The sequence below is a fragment of the Trachinotus anak genome, unplaced genomic scaffold, assembly GCF_046630095.1.
Source record: "Trachinotus anak isolate AG129_WGS33_773 ecotype Australia unplaced genomic scaffold, CSIRO_AGI_Tana_v1 ptg000015l, whole genome shotgun sequence".
Classification (NCBI taxonomy): domain Eukaryota; kingdom Metazoa; phylum Chordata; class Actinopteri; order Carangiformes; family Carangidae; genus Trachinotus; species Trachinotus anak.
Window position 1 is genome coordinate 1,553,299 of NW_027273866.1, and position 14,510 is coordinate 1,567,808.

At 42.1% G+C, this 14,510-nt stretch overlaps 1 protein-coding gene across 10 annotated transcripts in view; it reads left to right on the forward strand.

Annotated features, from left to right (window-relative positions):
* LOC139633168 (pleckstrin homology domain-containing family G member 3-like) overlaps window positions 1–14,510 on the forward strand; it is a 32,005-nt gene that overhangs the window by 15,851 nt on the left and 1,644 nt on the right. For 4 of the 10 annotated variants that reach the window (XM_071498663.1, XM_071498664.1, XM_071498669.1 and 1 more), the window contains 16 exons: window positions 1,336–1,877; window positions 4,539–4,639; window positions 6,401–6,470; window positions 6,550–6,596; window positions 6,703–6,853; window positions 7,278–7,409; window positions 7,965–8,147; window positions 8,366–8,458; window positions 8,810–8,896; window positions 8,986–9,016; window positions 9,248–9,349; window positions 9,562–9,593; window positions 10,403–10,423; window positions 10,782–11,159; window positions 12,017–12,133; window positions 13,053–14,508. In XM_071498663.1, coding sequence (XP_071354764.1) covers window positions 1,336–1,877; window positions 4,539–4,639; window positions 6,401–6,470; window positions 6,550–6,596; window positions 6,703–6,853; window positions 7,278–7,409; window positions 7,965–8,147; window positions 8,366–8,458; window positions 8,810–8,896; window positions 8,986–9,016; window positions 9,248–9,349; window positions 9,562–9,593; window positions 10,403–10,423; window positions 10,782–11,159; window positions 12,017–12,133; window positions 13,053–14,508 — 3,543 coding nt within the window. Of the gene's footprint in view, window positions 1–1,335; window positions 1,878–4,538; window positions 4,640–6,400; window positions 6,471–6,549; window positions 6,597–6,702; window positions 6,854–7,277; window positions 7,410–7,964; window positions 8,148–8,365; window positions 8,459–8,809; window positions 8,897–8,985; window positions 9,017–9,247; window positions 9,350–9,561; window positions 9,606–10,402; window positions 10,424–10,781; window positions 11,160–12,016; window positions 12,134–13,052; window positions 14,509–14,510 lie in introns of all 10 variants that reach the window. The other 6 variants (XM_071498666.1, XM_071498667.1, XM_071498665.1 and 3 more) reach the window with 6 other exon arrangements.

Here is a 14,510-nt window from a genome sequence, read left to right on the forward strand (position 1 = left end):
TCAAATAAGTGCTTAATGATGGTTTATGCCTTGTTGATTTCCATTCATTAGTTTGAAGTTAAATTGCATGACAATGCTCCATTTCTTTAGCTGAGGAAAATGGTTTTGACCCCTTTGCCCTGCAAATATTTAAGGAAATGGAGCTCTCTGCACAGTTGCCACTCACTGCCCCATTCTCACACCACCATGACTTCATATATTTAGGAAAGTTTTGTGAGGAAAATTCCCCATCTGGCCAGGAAGGATGTGAAACTGAATATGGATTCCATTTCTCTTAAATTCAGACGTAGCTGAATGTAGACATATAAACAAAGCTCCTGTTCCCTTCCCCTGATTTTTTTTTTCTTCCCATCATTTTTCCCTCTCTGTTTTTCCAAGGCTCAGTCTTCAGCAGTCAGGAGAACAAGAGGAAATGGCTGGGTTTTCCATAGAATATGCAGTGTCGTAATTAGGCCATGTCAGTAATGATTTAAGCAAAGCCATTTACTGTAAGTCACTCCTCAGTATCTCAGTCTGGGAGCACAATAACAAAGTTCAGAGCTGTCTTTCATTGATTCTTGGATAGTAGTCTGTTCAGTGTGTCTTGAACATTTGCAGAATCATATTTATCTGAAGTTGTCCCTAGACAGTGCCTTAATGCAGTCATGCAGCCTTGCAGTTATGTATCCACTTAGTGAGAAAGGACAACCATTAAGATAATTCAAAAGTGCATCTGGTTTGTAACAGCATTGTAGAAAAAAGTACATAATGTTAACAGCAGACTTTTTAAAACAAAGTCCTTGTACATCTTCATAACTTGGATAAAATACAACAAGTGAAGCAGCTTTGTAGGAGAAGCACAATATTCTGAACAGTCCTCTTCTTTAAGTTTTATACTCCAGGAAACAAGGTTGAAAACATAAAACATTGTAAAAATGAGCTGTGTGAATGTGTAGTTGTACTGTTTTCTGTTGGTCTTTTCATCTCAGCTATCTCAAGTTCATTTAAGCCCTTTAGTGCAGCTGCCACTAGCAAAAGACAAATTACAGGGCAGGTATGCAAATGTGTAAGTAAGATCAATGACATTGCTTGAATAAAGCAGGCATAGTAAGTACGTTTCCTCCAATAAATAAAGTAAAAAAACTGAAATTGAGCTTTGAAATCAGCTAGTGTTTCAAAGGGATTCTTGAGCTGAAGCTTTTTTGGGAGTTTGAGGCACTCAACCTCTTCTGATAGCCATTTAGTAGTTGAGCAGGATATCAAAGTGTGCCGACTATACTGCTTTTAAATACATTGTTTACTACAGTGTCTCTCAAATTCTGACCCTTCTGCCTGTGTTTCTCTCACCTGTCCCAGAATCTCCTCAGTTGTCCTCGCCCCTCTTCACCAGTGAACATGACCAGGCAAACATTGACTTGGGCCCAGACTGTTATAGCCGGCTATGTGGGGAGCCACTGGACGGAGAGGGTGAACGTCCAGTGAGCCTGGTGTCCACCCTGTCCTCTGGCTCATCCCGCGATAGTCGCAGCCTTTTTGGGAGCACCATTGGTCTTCCTTCCTCTGCCACCCCGCCCATGCCGTGTGAGGAGGACATAGACTTGGAGCTTAGCCCAGCTGAAGGTACCGGAGAGCAAGCTGGAGACCAGACTCCCACCCTCACAAGCTCCAGCGGCCACTGGCAGGAGCGACTAGAGCCCAGGGTGATCAGCAGCCAGTGGAACAACAACAACGCCACCTCCAGCAGGAAGGGAAGTGCTGAAATACCTCACATCCTTGCCTCGCCTGTCGTCACAGACACCATGGCGCCCAATCCGAAGCTGACCTATGTGGACCGTGTTGTCATGGAGATCATTGAGACAGAGCGCATGTACGTCAAGGACCTGCGCAGCATCGTGGAGGTGAGTGGATGTCAGGGTTGTGCTGACTCTACTAAAACAGAATTTTCCGTTATAGTTGGTGTATTTCACTTTCAGCCAAGTATTCACTGTGAGCCATCATTGATATTACAAAGAGTAAATCATCAGTATTCTGTGTATTTAAAGCACATGTTTGACTTGGATTGATGTGCAGCTATGACTTAATGTCTACAGCACTCTTTGGAGGTGATTTACTGAATTTGGCCAGCCAGGAGCCAAAATAGGGGAATTGGGCTCAACGGCAGTTGAGGGCAGATAATGTCTACTGTGTTCCAAGCAGCTGTTTGTGGCCACAAATGAGTCTGGTACTTGTAAACTATCCAATGAACTTTTCTTTTTCTTTTCATCACCAGGATCCATTCTGATTTCCTGCTTTCTAAACAAATCGGTCAGTTGACAAAAATGCATGGCTGACATCTGGCAATTGTGTGCTTTGTTTATTGATTTCTAGTTCCTAGAGATGGAGGCTGTGGAGTTTATGATCTGCTCATAGTGTTTTGTGTAAACCATTCTGTATATTTACAGTGCAGTGAAAGTTTACAGCCTGTAGCCTGGGATTATGGACTGTGTTCATATCTGGAGTTCAAACACAGTCAAAACTGGAACACAGTGCAGGTTTTTCATGGCAGGAAACGTGGTCTTTAAGATCTTAGTCAAAGATAGCAGAAACCTCATCTCAAAGATGTAAAGCATGGAAAATGGGCAGAGGGATGATTTTACCACTCAACAAACCACTTATCTCTTATCACTTTTTCTACCTTTGTAGTCTGGAAACAACTTCCAGACTGAGAACCTGGCCTTCGATCTTCTGTGGTCTTGCATAGAAAAAGGAGCACTCTGGTGTCAAACAGTCTCCGCTGCACTGCTGGTAATGTCTTTAACACGTGAGGCATTTCAGAGACTGACTGGCAGTAAACCAGCTAGCACCTCTCTTCACCTTGTCTCCGACTGTGCTGGCGTCTGGCAGTTGCTGTGGGAGGGAGCGCTGCTCTCGTCACGGCTTGAATAATGACTTGCTTCGGACAAACGCCTCCAGGATTTTAAAGTATTTCAGTTGACAGGAGCAGCAGCCCTGCCTGGTCTGGCCCCTGTCACGGGCCCTGCAGAGAGCTCTAGCCTGGCCTGATTTCTCAGGCCCTCGCAGCCAACACAAACACCTCCATCTTTGCACCAACTGGAGAATAACATAAATGAAAGGAGAGCAGTTGGCCTTTCCATACACTACACTGTGGGAACACAGTACAGTACAGATGTGTCCTTTTATGATTACAGTATGGCTTTAATCAAATAGATTCCATGCAGTCATTTTAATTTCACACCAAACCATGAATCTGACAGAGATGTGTGAAACTCATCTTTCATTTTGGTATTGTTATTTCAGCAAACACATTCAAAGCTTTCCTTTGAAAATGACACCTAACTCTCAAACAGCTGTTGAAGTTATGTCCATTTTGCCCTTAGATCTACTTTATCACTCACTCCTCTCCCCTCTCTCTCTCTTAACTGTCTATCAGTGAAATAAAGAGAACAGCTGTTTGACCCAGCTGGTCTCACATGTCTAAATTCAACACCTGGCCTGAACATACCCAGAGAAAATGTTTAAAGAAGAATGTGGATCGTCCTTATGGGATTCACTTAAAAATCCAGTCCAACATATCTCTCTTCTTGTTTAATTTTTAATGATATTGATTCCACCTATTTGTCCCACAAAAAGTCCTAAAAAGGCAAAACAGCCTTCCTTATTCTTTAACAAATGCAGCCCGTAAGCTGGGAGACTCTATACATTGCATTAAATCTCTCATGCTATGCAAAAGGTCACGTGTGTATGGTGTAACACCAGTGGTGAGTTTTTCCATAGGAGACTATGAGACGCCCAGCTGACTGCATGTCAGCATTGCTCTCACTGCACTGGAATTCTTCATCCATGACCGGCTGAAGTTCATTCAGCAGTGTGATGCGATGACTCTACTCTTAATCGGGGCTGCCTGGCAGGCTTTCTATGTGTGTGTATTTGCACCACATAATCTGGGAGGCAGGGTGTGTGTACAAGCTGTTTACTGGTAGAGTCTTTATACAGTCGCTGAGTGTATGTGTGTTTGTCTCTCATTAACTTACTCCTCTACTTGTTTGGAGTTGTTTGTATGCCACACATGTGTGCAGTTTACCAGAGCAATCATCCAGACGTTGGCATATTTGGCCACTGTGGTTTTTCTTTTTTTATTTAGATATTTTTACTCCTGAGGTCCAGGGGGAGATGGTTCCTGGGAGGGGAACAGGCTGTGCTGATGCTTATGGTCTGGCTGCAGTAGAACCTCTTTCAGACAGTCACACTGGCCTCTAGTCAGTGGAACAAATCCTTAAAAGGATCCTTTCAAACATTACATAACTAACTTGTGAATTAATGATCCTGCTTTTTTAACACGGATAAGCCCTGAAATCTTGATTATCTGTGTATGAACATGACATGAAAATGCATTACATGTCATGAGAAAAAAGATCATTCATCAAAGAGGTTATGAGGAGGATACAAGGAGAAAATAGTTTGTCTATATGCATGCTCCCTCTACTGGACAGAATATGCAAGTGCCTGACCCTTACGATGTCAACAAATATTGAAATGAACTGTATTTACTGTTTTTTCAGGACTATTTGGCTCACATCATTGATATGAGTAACCTTCCCATACAACCAGAGCAAGTGTGTGCCCTGTTTGGAAACATAGAGGACATCTATGAGTTCAACAGGTACGTCATTATTCCAAATGTGAACACACCGATCGGCATAATTTCTTTTCTAGATATTTTAATTTTGTAGTTTAGTTTACAAGTCTTAAATATAATATCATCAAATTTAAGAGACAATGCACAATAGACTCATGGCAGAGCAGAAGACGCTGTGATCAGTCAGTGGTGTAATTACTTCCCTGTACATTTGTTTTGGCCAAGGAATATTGTCATGCATATTGATGTGTATATAAAATGTTATTCTTTCGCTCAATAACGGAAAATATGAGGAATGTTAAGAAAACATGACGTCTAACTATTTTTCTTTCACTTGCTGTTAATGTTGCATTCACTGACTCAAAGCTTATGCAGCGAGGAGCAATGGAGTGAAACGCTCTACAGTAAACACTCTGCAAATATCTGAAAGCCAGGGAAGTGGTGGTGCAGTTAGTTTTGCATTTAATCATCTTATGTCAGCAAGTGCTCATTGCTGACCACACTGCTTGACACACATTCCTCTTTCCTCTCACAGTGAGGAGCCTTCCTGGTAATGTCAAGGCTGTCGTACAGCTCTCAACCACAAATGGGGATGGTTTGAATCTTATTACTTTTTTAATAAAATTCAAGCCAGCTGTACAAGAGAGTTTGACAGATTTTGGATCCAAAGGGTCATGTATTGCCCTTTTCAGAGAGATGAGGCTTTTCTTCTTGTCGCACTGAGAGGCCGTGCCTTCTTTAAGTTAGCAATCAAGATAGCGATATTGACTTTTATTATATTATAGTTTCGGTGGAAAAATGTTTGTGCCAGCCTGTGAATAGATGCCACGTGTTTATTTGATATTGCAACAGAGTTTCTCTAATTTGCAGGAGGCTGCCCAAGGCTAACCAGATTTTTATTGTGAGAGATATTAGTATTTCTATAGTGTGTCTCTCTCTCTACATTACAGTGTGCTACTTTGCTGTTATGCAAACCCTTGCCAAACCAAGAATAGTGTCCATTAAATTCAGATTTGATCTGGACATTAATTAATAAACGACATTGCTTTGACCAAAGACTTTTTATTTCTTTGTAACATTTATCTTTCTTCCAACCTTCAATACTATTGACAAAGCAATCATGCAGTATAAACAAATACTGACCTTGTGTCTAAAGCTAATCTCAACACCAATGCTTTTTTTGATTGTGACTTTATGTCTAACATGTTGACATATGCTTGTAGTTGGTTTCAGTCGGGTCACACAGGCTTTGATCTGAATTATGGAATGCAGTGTGATGAATGAATCATCTGAATACATGCCATGTTTAGTTTTTTTGTATAGTTATATTTTTCCACAGTGACCCTCTCTTCATATATCCTCCTTCGGTCATGCACATTTTACTGAGGTGATGTCTCAATGTGTGAAGCATTAAAATACCACACAGCCGTCAGGTTTGGGTTTCCCTAGCTCAGAATAAAGGTTGCTTTTGATGGGACTGTGAAAAGAGAGAATTTCAGGTCAAATGCATGTTGACACAAGGTTCTTGTTTAAAAGTGTATGCTGCCCTCTAGTGGCATTATTTCCTAAAAAAGCCAATTTCACTCCAGGCAAAAATAGAAGTCAATACTGTAGAAAAAATATTAGCATTGATTTATTGATGGCAGCCACCAATCATTATTCCTTCCTTCTTTTCTTCCTTTCTCTTGTGGTTACCTTCTGTTTTTGTATTCCCTCCTAGACATAGATATTAGATTAGTGAATCCATTAACACTGAACTCTCTGTTATTCTGCTCTCCATTTCAGTGAACTGTTGCAGTCCTTGGACATGTGTGAGAATGACCCTGTGGCCATTGCTAGGTGCTTTGTAGATAAAGTGAGTATAACTATCTTCCTCATGGCAATATCAGGAAATAAATAATATTGATCTGTTTGTCTGCCTTGTATTTTCTCAGAGTGAATACTTTGAAATCTACACTCAGTATTGCACCAATTACCCCAAGTAAGTAGCTAGAAAATATTCATGTCTTTAAATAACCTTTTGGTGTTGATATTAGATGTAACATGCTTGAGTGAGCTGATAAATGTCATTGTCTGCTGTCCTCTAGCTCCGTGGCAGCACTGACCGACTGCATGAGGAGTAAAACTTTAGCCAAATTCTTCAGGGATCGGCAGGCTGCTCTGAAGCGCTCCCTCCCTCTAGGCTCCTACTTGCTCAAGCCAGTTCAGAGGATCCTGAAATATCACCTGCTGCTGCAGGTACAGAATGTCCTCAGTAGTCACATTGCTTCAACACAACATTTCCTCAAAATGTAGCCTTCAGGCCTTAGATTTATGAGTCTTTTATTATAAATATGAAGGAGTAGTTCTGAGCCCTTTTGGATCATGATGAACGAATGTCATCTTGTGACTGCTTGTTAGACACTGCACCATGCAGGTGAGTGGTAAGTGATAAACAGCTCAACCAAATGGTGATTGTCCCTTTTCCAGTCCTTTAATTTGATTAATTATCAAGGGCCTGGAGGCTAGAAGCTATTTAGTATATCACAAGGCAACAATGGAAAAATCACAAAAAGGTTGATATGGACACACATCTTTCTTCGTTTGGGGAAGGATTTAACTAGTCCTCCCCATTGTGTCGCCCATTGTCAGAAGTCATAACTGGCCCTGATCTCTTTTAAAGGAAATTGCAAAGCACTTTGACCCAGACGAGGAGGGCTATGAGGTGGTTCAGGAGGCCATAGACACCATGACAGGAGTGGCCTGGTACATCAACGATATGAAGAGGAAACACGAACATGCTGTCAGAGTGCAGGTCAGATGGAATTACCATGAATGCATGCTGACATCCTTTTAAAAAGGTGTATTGATATTATTGTTATGTACCACTTACATACTTTACAGTATGCATGCAGTCAAGGTGAATTTGTAAGACTTATGAGGATTTCTGATTTTCTCATGTACCTTCATTGTCCAGTGATACTAGAACACCTTTCTTTCATGGATTTAGTCTATATACTTGCTTTCTTCAATAAGGCAGCCTTCTGCGACTTCTATCTCTTGCATAAATATGTATTCTAAAGATCCAACTCTTTAATCATGTGTTGGCCAAAGCAGGTCCACGAACCTTCACAGTTTAGGATTGATTTTTACCCCTCACTTTTAGTGCTAAGGTGAGGGCTACAGCTTTTTAATGATTTCCTTGGTTTGAGTGATTGACTGAGTGGCCGGTTCAGTTTTCTTTGTACGGTTGTTGTATAAGGATTACAAATAAAAGCTGACACTGTGCTGACATTTATATTCTTTCATGCTGAAGGAACAGGTCTGACAGTATGTGGATGGGGGTATGTGCTTTCATGTGCATCTGCAGGAGATACAGTCTCTTCTCATCAACTGGAAGGGTCCTGACCTGACCACCTATGGAGAGCTGGTGCTGGAGGGCACCTTTCATGTCCTGAGGGCGAAGAACACCCGTACACTCTTCCTCTTCGAAAAGATGCTCCTCATTACCAAGAAAAGAGGGGAACACTATGTCTACAAGATCCACATCTCGGTGTGGTTTTTGACATATTTTCCATTTATTAGTGATTTAATAGTTTAAACATGTAGGTGGGGGGAAATGGTGATATCTGAGTAGAAGAGAAAGCCAAATAACATCATATCTTATTTTAAATTACACAAGATTTATATCCTAAAGACATACTTTTAATGAGCTAGCAAATTAAGTTACGTGAAGCCTCAGTTACATCTCTTCATTCATTATGGTTGCAGTGCTCTACTCTAATGCTACTTGACAGTGCCAAGGATCCCCTGCTCTTCAGTGTCATCCATTTCAAGCATCCCAAGCAACCCCATACAGTGCAGGTAAATGTGACCACCTGTAACTGTCAACCTTTTTCCTTCTGCAGCACAGTTACACAACACACGCTACTGCATTTCCATCAGCTGCTCAGGAAAATCAGAAAACATGTTTCAATAAGGTTATTTTTTGTACTTTTTATGTTAGTTTTATGTTTTAGGATACTTAATTTGATAAAAAATGAATATGATTCTTGCTTTTGTTTCTAATCATATGTTCTCCATGTTAACAAAACATGAAAAAAAAAATCTCAAACCCTTGAGAGCCAGTGGTTTCCACTCTGTATGCATGCATGTATCTGGTGTGTCTGTATTGACATGAGTGACTATCTAAATGACAAGTGCTTGTTGTTCAAGGCCAAGTCAGTGGAAGAGAAGCGCCTCTGGGCCCATCACATTAAGAGGCTCATCCTTGAGAACCACAACACCATCGTCCCCCAGAAGGTAAACAACATCATCCTTTTAACAGTTCTTTCTCCTTCAGCTACTAAAGATCTGCCTTTTATTAAAACTCACTGTCTCTTTCTTTAAAGGCAAAGGAAGCCATCCTGGACAATTCAAACTGTAAGTGTTACCAGTGAAGTAACTTTTGTTATGCAAAGACCAATTGACCTGTTCCCATAGCAACCAAAGATGCTGCTTACAAAAGAGAAGAGTGCTTCAGTTTCAGTGAAAAATATAGAATGCTGTTTAATTTACCAGGAAGGTGTAGCCCATAACCCATCCATCTATGCGGAGAAAATTGTTTTTGTAATTGCGGCTCTGAGTGTAATGACGGATCCTTCCACTGCCTAGATCCAGGGAAGTACCACTATAGTCCTGAGAGGCTGAAGAAAGCAGAGTCCTGCCACATGGACGACTTCAATCTTGGAGGACGAAAGGGGAGAAGGAGATCAGGTAAAAGCCTCATATGGGATATAGTATAGGGTGTAATGTTAAAAAAAATTTTTTTAGATTAAGTATCAAAATTATTGAATGGATAAATGATAAAAATAAACACAAATAGATAATACATTTTAATATTAATATGAAAAGAATAGTTTTGTTAATCATTAATTGTCAGTTTTACCTCTACTGAGTTGACTTTTTTTCAATTTCTACTTTTTTAGAACCTGCAAAACAAATCACAAGGAGCACAAAAGGTTGGTACATGGTGGGGATGTGTTTATATCACTGGATGTTAGAGAAGCGTTTTCGCAGATTTATTACCAGTTGTTCAGTTGGATCCACATTCTGGGTGTCATTTAGTGGCCCACCAGCCCCCTAACCAAGGTTATTTTATGCCTGTCAACTAAGAGCTTTCTACATCTCCTTTGCACTTCTGCTTTGTTCTTCCACAAAGACACCTGGAAAACAGATCAAAAGACACACACATACACACACTCGCTCCCACTCCACTGGCCTCACCCATAATGAAGTTAATTATATGGCACATTGGTCCAAGGCTTTGTCATACACAAGCTCTTTTCAATAGTCAGCTTCAGCCATACCCTCAGATCTACACGTCTTTCTGCTCTCATCTATTCTAATTGGCTATGAAAGAGAAAAAGTCTGTATTCTTTTCTCCTTTGCTCCCGGTGCAGATCAATTTTTCAAACCAATGTAATGAAGAAACAATGATCATGTCAACCTTCTCATCTCGATGAGAGAGTGGGTCATCACAGCCTGGCTAATTGCATCATGTCCAGTTTGAGCCTCTGAGAGGAAGATGTTTCTAATTGGTATTTATCTAATCACAAGGCCTCCCTTAAGTCTGGCCAGCCTAACTGCTGCCCCACTCAGTCCCTGCTGCTTGTGGAGGCAGAGATTGTGTGCTGACAGTGATTGTACAAGATGCATGTTGTATTCAGTTTATTTTGTCCTGTAATATTTGATGTGGGCATGTTTTTTTTTTTCAGAGTCACTGACATTCTCATTTGTTTATTTCTCCTCCTCTTCTTTATCTTTGTTGTCCATGCAGCTGTTTTGAAGGTAAGCATCTGAAATCCACTTGTTGTCTTTTCTTAAACCTTGATAAACTTTTTTCATTCTGTTGTAGCAAAGCAGTTTATGTATGTCAGTGTGCTGTGGTGAGATATGGTTTACCCAATTTTGACTCAGCAGTTCCAACTTTCTATTCTAATTGCAAAAGAAGTTCAACCAAAAATGAGAAAGTGCAAACCCAGACTGCACAGAACATACTTTGACTTGGATTACTAAAATCATATCTCACCCAAAGCTAAAGCAGCTTTATGATGATTTCATTCCATTTTCAGCCTTGTAATCACAGCCATGGCTCTAGCACTGGCCTTGCAATAACAAACCACATGTCTATGACTTCACGCTACAGCATGCAGACAGTGAGGGTGCACTGCTGTGGGATAGGTGCTCCCTTCAGCCAGCCACTAGTGTCAGTACGCTGGCCTCCAGTGTCAGCGAGCCCCAGGCTGACAGGCCATGTGTGGACGATCTAATTCCCAGAAGGGACTCTCTGGAGCAGCTAAGTCCTACTGACAGTGACCTGAAACTGGGCTGTCCACCCAGTGAGGGGGGGCTGGAGCTGGAGAAGGCAGAGGAGGCAAAGGAGGAGGAGGAGGGGGAGGAGAGTTACAAGGAAGATATACTGATGGGAGACGACCAGGTAGCGGACTTTGCCAGCTCAGTGCTGGCAGCCATCTCCTGCTGGCACTATAGAGCCAGGGCTTTGCTTTCTACTCACTTCACAACGGTGAGGGTTTCTGCCACCCACGGGTTACCCATTTCCTTCTCCATTCCACCGGCTTACCAATAGTCTCTGCCACTCTTTCTCCCACGCTGGCTCTCGTCCCGCTCTCTTTCTTTTTACTTCATAAACAGACCCAACTAACACCTGCTACCCACTGTGCACATCGAATGCCTCAGGTCGAATTGATGCTATTGAAGTGCATGGACTGAAGTTCTCCCAGTCTACTAACAGCGACCTCTAAGAACCTATGGGTGCAACTTAAATGTCAAACTTGGTGCATGTCTTTGCTTGTTTTGTTTTTGCTTTAGAGGTGAGGGTCATCCCCGTGTGCATGCACTCTACTCCTGTGACTGTTTGTTTTCCTCGTCTGTGTGGTTCCAGTAACAGTGTGCTGTGGATCATAATTGTGTTTTTCCAGACATGATTGATGTTGAGCTCGTGCTGTTGAAACCATGCCTGCATTTGCATTAGAACCAGTGGCCAAATGTGCCCTATTAAATGTTATTTCACTTCAAAGGTTAATTCAGCCATCTAATTAAATGATTATTATAATAGCAAGAGCTTTGCTCTTTGATAATCATATTTCCCCACTGAATTTTCATAATTAGGAAGTCTTTGTTAAGTCAATTGTTGTACCAGTATTGTTGCTAAATATTTATTAATACATGTCATTTCAATTGAAGACTTTCATTGTAGCCATTGTAGTGGGCGTTTCAAGGGTGACCTGAATACACATTAAGTGTCTCAGAAATGTTTGTTCACTATGACAGAATCTTCTGCTTCATGCTGCCTCACAGTGTGACCTCTGTAGGAGGATTTAGTTAAAACTCTCACTTTAATGCCATGTTTTGTTCTCTCAGGATGATCAGAATGGAGATACAGCTGAAATGAAAACTACACTAAGTGAGGAGGCAGAAACTCACAGGGAGGAGGAAAAAATTGTGGATACGGCTGTGAAAGAAGCTCTCACTACACAGGTAGTTAAGAAAATCTTGCTCATGTTTGAGCAAGCATCCATTCAGCCTCATTTCCACGTGTCTCTGAGGCCACATGTGATATCATCACACGTGATATGTATTCACTGTGTCAAATAATACCCATCTATCCTCACACCCTTAGTATCACTTAGTTTGTTGCTGAGCATTCTATTGTATATGTTGGATGACACTCTTTCAGTGTATTTGCAGCTGTAGCTATTTTCTATTTGGCCTATTTGAATCATACCTGGAGCTGTATTAGTGCCTGCTGTATTTTGGTATTCATATAAATTAAAATGCCACACACACACATGCTGCTGCCCTGGGGTCAGCACTCCCACTGAGGAGGGCAACATTTGATTTGGAGCCCAGGTGCTGTTCTCACCTTATTCTCATGGTAACTTTGTGAAACAGCTCCTGCATCAGGAACAGAGTATAGGTTGTTATTCTTCCTAACCTTATCTCCACCACACAGCTCCGCGCTGCACTTTTTGCAATTGCAGGTGCTCCGAACAAGCAGGCAATACCTCTAAACAAATTTACATTAATGGCAGATGAGGGTGACATCAGCACTGTGAACACTGTTAGAGCTGCACACATCACCGTGGTCACTGTTAAACTCTCCCATTGTCTCCCAACCAAAAGGTGCAAAATGGTGCAAAAAGTAGTCTTTAGCAACCAGGCTGCGAATGCAATCACAGCGTCTTTGCAAATTTTCCACACTTAGATATTGTACATAGAAATATGTTACTGTGATAAAGCTCAAGTGAGTCACATAAGATAAAACATGATACTTTAGATTAAAGTACCTTTGACTTTGAAATGTTCCATTAACCTTATGGTGAATAGAGAATGTTTGCCATCATAATGTCTTTTACTCATTACATTCCACATTGCAAACACTCCTATCATGTTTCAGGTAAATGTGGAGGAGCTGTGCCCTGTAGACTGTGTCCCTCAAGCAATAAAGAGCGATCAGCTGGAGGTGCATTACTCCCAAAGTCCTGAGTCTCCTGTCTCCTCTGCCCAACAAGACACTGGCACCCCAGAACCTCAGGATACTTCTAGAGAAACTGGAGAGGAAGAAGAAGCAGGGAGTGATTCCTCCGGTCTCCAAGTGGAGGAGACAAGTGCATTGACGAATGGGGAGCTCTCAGAAGAGGAAGAGGATGTGTTAGAACATAAAAGCATCCTACCTTCATCTGTTTTGGACCAGGCAAGTGTGATAGCCGAGCGCTTCATCAGCAGCCTGTCCAGAAGGAGCAGTCTGGTTTCAGAGGACCTGGGTTCCCTTGCCTGCCCCTCACCTTCAATGGATAACGATGTCTTCAAAAGCCCCTCGGCCTGCATGGACTTGGAGAAGCAGACACAAATGTTGGCCACCTCTACCCCAGAGCCTGAGGTGACGTCAGAGGCGAACCTGTCAACACCTGCACATGAACCTACGCTGAATGCACTCATTGAAGGAGAACGCAGGTCAACTCTCTCCAAACAAGATCGCCTCCTCATCCACAAGATCAGGAGATACTACGAGCACGCCGAGGACCAAGATGCTAACTTCAGCATCAAGCGCAGGGAAAGTCTGTCCTATATCCCAGCAGGTCTGGTGAGGTATCTGAGCCGACAGCTGAATAGTATTCCTCAGGAGCAGGTGGTCCCAGTCCACAGGAAAGGCCTCTCTCGGAACCGGCCCACATCCTGGTCTGTGTTTGACCTTCCTGGATTAGAAAAGAGTCGAAACACTGAAACTCGTCTGGAAAGTGAACCACAGAGAGCAGAGGAAGCCAGGGCTAGATCTCAGAGCGTCACTGAAGCCTTGACCACAGAAGAAGAGTTCAGACCCTCATCAGACATGCTCAAGGTTTGGCAAGATATGGAAATGGAGGAGGAAAGTCAGGAAGTCCAGAAGATTGAAGAGGAGAAAGTTAATGACTCAAGATTAGAGGCAACACAGGACAACAGCTTAGATGTTAAAACCAGTAAACCATCACCTCAGATTTTAGAAGAGCCCGAAATAAGCACTGCCTCAGAAAGCTCCTCCATCTCATCACCAAACACAACCTCTCCAGCAGTAGAGGAAGGATCTGAACAGGACTCTAACCCAAGTAAGACTCCTACGTCACAAGAGAAGAACCATGTCAACCAAGACCAGCTACCTAAGATCATTAGCTTCCGAACCAGTATGGACGAGGACCAGATCCTGCAAGACATGGGAAAGATGAAAAATAAGGTGTTCCAGCTGGCTCGTCAGTACAGCCAGCGCATCAAAAATAACAGACCTGTTGTCTGGCAGAGGAACCGTGAAACAGCAAATCAGCAGGGCTCCAAGAACATGCCCGCTGTCCATGAGGAGAAGATGCAGCTGAGGAAAAAGGGT